The 5,625-nt window shown below is 46.3% G+C and overlaps 1 protein-coding gene across 1 annotated transcript in view; it reads right to left on the bottom strand.

Moving 5' to 3' along the window:
• The window catches only part of OPN3 (opsin 3), a 23,020-nt gene extending 22,231 nt beyond the window's left edge, over window positions 1-789 (bottom strand). The window contains exon 1 of the mRNA XM_010562605.1: window positions 357-789. Within this exon, the coding sequence (XP_010560907.1) occupies window positions 357-732 (376 nt within the window). The 5' untranslated portion in view covers window positions 733-789. The remainder of the gene's footprint in view (window positions 1-356) is intronic.
• Window positions 790-5,625: the final 4,836 nt, after the last annotated feature.

Genomic DNA, 5,625 nt, shown 5'->3' with positions numbered 1-5,625 from the left:
CCCCGCGGGGGCCCCCCCCCCCGCCGCCCGCCGGCCCCCGGCAGGGAGAACGCCGCCTCCCGCCCCGCGCCCCGCCGGGGAGGAAGGGCGGGCGGGCGAGCGCCAGCTGAAGCGGGACGAAGGGCTGCTCGGGGGGAGAAACTCCCGGGACCGAGCTGTGAGGGACGCGGCGGTGGCTTGAGGGAGGGAGGGAGGCGACGGTTGAGGCGGGGGTACGTGACGGCTGGGGACAGGTGCGGAGGGGGGACGTGAGGCGGGGCCCCCGGGGAGAGCGGGCAAGGGGAGCGAGGGCAGCCCAGAGGAGGGACCCGGCGGGACAGGGAGGGACAGGAGGCGACGGTGGCGCCGTCACCCACCGAAGAGGCTGTTGCTGAAGCCGTCCCAGACGCAGCCGGCGGCGTCCCACACCCAGCGGCTCCTCAGGCAGGACATGAAGGTAAGGCTCACGCCGAAGACGGACACCAGCAGGTCGCTGAGGCTGATGTTGACGAGGAAGAGGTTGGTAGGCGTGCGGAGCCGCTTGAACTTGTAGTAGAGCACCAGCACCAGCAAGTTGTTGCACGAGCCCAGCACGCCGATGGTGGCGACGAGCAGCGCCAGCAGCTCGTAGGTGCCGGCGCTGAAGAGGGGCCGCTCGCCCGGCACCTCCTGCTCCGCCGCCGCGGGCTCCGGGCGGCTCGTCACGCCCGTGCTGTTCCCGGAGTGCATGGCTCGCGGCTCAGCGCCGCTCATAGCCCAGCCGGAGCGGGACTAAGCCTCCCCGTCCCCTCCTCGCCCCATCGCAGACCGCTAATGAGGGCAGGAGGAGGAGCCGCCTCCGCCTTCCCGCCCACGGAGGGCGCGCCCTCGGGTGGCTTCGCCCTTGCCGGCCCCAGGGTGGGCCGCGGGCCGCGGGCCCTGCCCCCGCCCGGCTGTCAGCGGGCTGCTCCCGGCGGCGTAAAGGCCGCGCGGGCTTTCTTACCGCCGCACAACGCCTGTGTGGGTGCCGCGTGGCTCCTTCTCGACGAATACCTCACCTCGGCCCCCACTTGCTGCGGTGAGCAGCCTGGTCGTGACTGGGATATGGCTGTCTCCCCCTCTTCCTTAAAATCCTCCGTGCGTTTTGGCTCCCTCCGGGGAGCCGCCTCCGGCAGACCTCCTCCGCGCCCTGCTCCGGTAGAAACCTCTGAACCGATATTTAGTCTTCTTCTCCAGATATCCTGCGAGTGAAAACTCCTGTTACGGCGATAGTTTCTTGTAAGGTGCTTCCCCGCAGTGCTCGGAAGCGGCTCTAGTAGTTGCATCCTCACAAAGCGACCGGCAGCATCGGGGCCCGGACAAACTTGTGGTGCAAGTGAACACCTTTTTGTCAGCCGCGGAGCAAGTAAGATACCAAAGTTCACGCTGTGAAGTCACCCATTTTTATACCTTTGTCTCCAGTGTGTGTTGCATGAAAACGGTAAAGGAATGCCTGAGCTGCCTGTGTAGAGCTCTAGCTGGCTTTAGTCAGGGTGGTGTACTGACACCCAGCTGTGCTAGGGTGGCTGTACTGTCTTCGAACCCAACCCGTCCCTAATGTATCACCGTGATTTTTGCTCAGCATGGCTTTAGGTCTAAGACACCTTAACCAGGCCAAACATCAGTCTTCCTCACAGGAAGACCTGTAGTGTGTTTGCTTTACTAGCTGACCCACATATGTGCTGATGTGTGACAGCTTTCACAAGGGCCCCAATAAAACTTTCAGTTTAGATCTAGTCTTAGTTTAGATGAAAAAAAATAAATTAAATGTCAGCTGTGGAAGCAACAGAATTTCCATGGAAATGTGTCTTGGCAAACAATACCTGAGGTTTTTTTCCTCTCTTACACACATAGTAGTATTAAAAGGGCTAGACTGAGGGTGTGATTCCTTGTGGACTGAGACTGAAAACATGGGTAGTTGACGTAGGTATGATATCTTTCAAAACACATATCTATATACAAATTATGGGCTTGTCATGGCAATTTTCTACGACAAACTACTGTTGTAACACAAGGGTTGGGAATAGAGGAAGTCATGGGTCAGAAAAATAAAACACTGATTAAGGTAACTATTCTTATCAATGTTAACTTTATAATCTATGTTTCCAAATCCATCAAAAATGATTTAATTGATAAGTGAAACCTACTTTTAAAAGCTAGTTGTCTGTTTCTTCATCACTGGTATGCTATTTTTTTCTCATTACAGAGGCAGCAGGAGCACCTGCCTTTCTCAAATCAGTTTTATTTTTTCCCCCTGAAAGCTGGATTAATAGAACACATGACCTTCCAAAATTTCCAGTAACAGATCACTAGTACTTCAGCGTGGGCTTTAGGGAAGGCATAATTTTTTACTTTTCCTTGTCCGTGAAAGGACCTGTGCACGACAGACCATGTGCAAAAATATTATGTCAGTATGCAGTCATGGGTTAGTTTAGGAACCAGTTGCTGCATGGTGAAAGTCTAACAATAAGACATGGCTGGGCCAAATTAATGGCACACCTCATTGAGAAGATGTCTCTATCTTTTGCCTTGAAAGGAAAATGTTACATTGCGTGCCTTTTTTATCCCTGCAAGATGAAAGGAGCAAAAAGCTGGTAAGGAAGAACAGGGGAGAAATGTAATATAGTGAGTAGTACATATTAGAAACCATACTGTCCATTGGCAGATTCCATTGTATACTCAGGGTTTCTAAGTAGTTTTTCACTACAGCACCTGTTAAAAATACTCCTTCTAGATATCTTCTGGATTTCTAGAGAATAAGAGAAAGAGAACATATAAATTACATTTTAAAGTTTGTATCTCAGAATTCCTGGTTTGGAATTTTTCATAGTAACATTAAATAGAACCATAAATATGCAATCTCTTCAATGCTTGTTTTGATAGTTCTCATGTTATTAATACTGTCAAATTGCTAACATTATTCAAGTGATCTTGAATACTTTATGAGCGAAATTCCATTTGTCTTCCATGCAGTGTCACTATTCATATGAGGCACAACAAAAAGAAATGCTGTGTTATTGCATCACCAGGTCAAAGGCAGACCTGGAAACAGAACCCTGACTCCTAATTCTAGTCCAGCACCTGTTTTACCTAACACAGACTAGAGTCAATGCAGCTATGGTTTTAATAATCTAATTAATTCATTAGCCAATCCTTTTCTAACTTTTCATGCGATTAAAAAGCTGGAAGGTTTAAGAACCCATACATCTGCTTTGCCATGCTTCATGTTTGCACTATTTTATATTTGGACCAGACCCTGCTCATCAAACATGCATGCATATTAATGGAAATTCTGTAAAAAAAAAATTTTACTTTTACAGTTGCATGAAAGGAGAAACCACAACCCAGTATTTGCATTTCTGGAAGTGTATGTGTGTGGCTTACTGGAAGCGTGTCCTAACTCAAAGTACTAAATATATATGTAGCTGAGTTCGTGGGGTTAAAACAGTACAACAAGAAGCTGGAATAGAAGGTCCCCAGCCCTGTACTATAAAAACAATCCTTGAAACTCCCAAGGGCTTCCTAGATCGCTTCTGCAACAGAATGTGTTGTCTGTTATGCACAATTTACATGGGATGGAAGAATGCATTGGCTGTAAATTTTTAGGTGGCCGACATGTATGTGTGTGTAGATATATGCTTACATATGTATAAGAAAAAGCTTAAAAGCCAGCCTTGAAAATAATTCACAACTGGAAAGTCTGCAGATGTCTGGGACTGTCTTCAAAAGTTCCCTGCCTTTGCTGTATTTAGTAATTCGAAATGTTCCAGGGCATCAGAGCATCAAGCATCACTGACGTGTTAGAGCTGAAGAATCTGAAGCAGAGTAAATGAAGTGCCAAAGTCTCTGCTACTCTAACCTCGTGTAGAAATACAAACCACAAACCATGACTCCTAGTCCTAACTATACCATAAAACACATCAGGGCTTTTGCAGTGAGAACACTGTGGGGTGGAAGAGGAGTGTTTTAAGGCATTCAAGAGACCTATTTCATTTCCCGTTTGTTCATTCACTCATGTGTGATTTTCACTCATTTTCTCCCTTCTTTATTTTCTGCTAGCCTGCCTTTCAAGTCACAGGCTCTTTCCCATCTTTCCTGGCAAGCAAAGAGTGGCAGAAAAGAAAAGAGAAGCTTTTGTCTATACGCAATAAATTTGTTTTGGGAATCAGGTGATACTGGGGTTTTGCTGCCGGTTTTGATCTTTGTAAAACTTATTTCAGAGGGCATGGTAGACAACCAGACTGCAGTCCTCTGAAAGAAAAGAAAAGAAAACAAACAAAAAAAACCCCAAACCCCCCAAAACCTCTGGCTACCTGGCTTCAGCTTTTTAATTTGGATTTTTACAGCCTTCTCCTGGCATTTGTTTTCTTAGATGTTCTCTTTGCTATTCTTTAGCCTTAAAGGCAGATGAAAGCCAGGGGATTATTCACTGTATCTATATATAGCTGCAGTGTATACCTATAGAGCAAAGGAGACTTTAAGGACTGAAGAAACCTTTCATCTGTTCACAACCACTTGGCATTAAAACAAGGCTTTTAACATATATCTACTTCTGTTGATAATGCAATATGTAAGAAAAAAAAAAGACACACCTAATGGCAAAAGTTCAAAATTAGGGCTTGATCTTGCAGAATTTGTAATCCTAGCTATATAAGCTAGTCCATATTGGGATGTGAACTTTAAATCATAAAGCAGGCTAAGTGGCAAAGTTGCAAGAATCTCAGAATATTCTGGACTGAGAAAGGTGTTTGGCTCAAACACAGTTCACCGAAGCAAGCACAAGTGTTTGCAGCAGGGAGGGAACCCAAATGGGCCATCCTGGGAGGTGATGAGATGCTGTCAGAACATCTGTGCTCCAGTTGGAAGCTGGCTGCAGCTTGTACCGTGACATCTGAGCTCTAGTATACCTGATGTGTGTACAAATAGCTGTACTACCGGCAGGTGTGATTCATCTCCCCTAAATAATGTATTTAAAAGTTAAGTACATAACACCAGTAAGATGAATCACTCTCTGAGAGTGTTTATTATTATTATTGACTGGCATATAAGGTGACTTGAATGATTAACTTTTAGATGCCTAAGTTAGGTGAGATGAACTTCATCTTGGCTATACAAACCTGTGTGGTACTGCGGTACATGCTCAGGTGGCAGATGCATATTGATGTCTCCATGACACCTGTTTCTTGCTAAGTAGGTTAAAACAAGTGGTGATATATACTTGTACCTGCTGATGTTGTACCTCCCTTGGTGGTATAGACACAGCTCGTAGGGCAGCTTGAACCCTAAACACTAACATTGTAAAACCAATGTAAGACCAGTAACACCAGGTTTTGCAACAATAACCCTGTGAAATTCAGTTGTGATATAAACTGTTTATTTTAAAGGAATAACCTTCCATAGTAGTTCATCCCTATGCTGAAGCTTCTTGTTAGTGTGACAAACGTGAAGTGAAAGTAATTACAACTCACTGGCCTGTTGTCTTTTTCCAGAGTCCAACATACAAATCAATAAATAGTGCATAGGAAATATGATTTTTAAAATTATCACTTGGTCATTTCAACTGTTACTAGTGACACAGAAGAGCAAATGAACTTCATAGCAAGGAGTTTGATACTGCTTGTGGGGCGA

The sequence above is a fragment of the Haliaeetus leucocephalus genome, unplaced genomic scaffold (assembly GCF_000737465.1).
Source record: "Haliaeetus leucocephalus isolate CR32 unplaced genomic scaffold, Haliaeetus_leucocephalus-4.0 Scaffold162, whole genome shotgun sequence".
In the NCBI taxonomy this organism is placed as follows: Eukaryota; Metazoa; Chordata; class Aves; order Accipitriformes; family Accipitridae; genus Haliaeetus; species Haliaeetus leucocephalus.
Note: the sequence above shows the minus strand (reverse complement) of the source record. Positions and strands in the feature narration are given on the sequence as shown.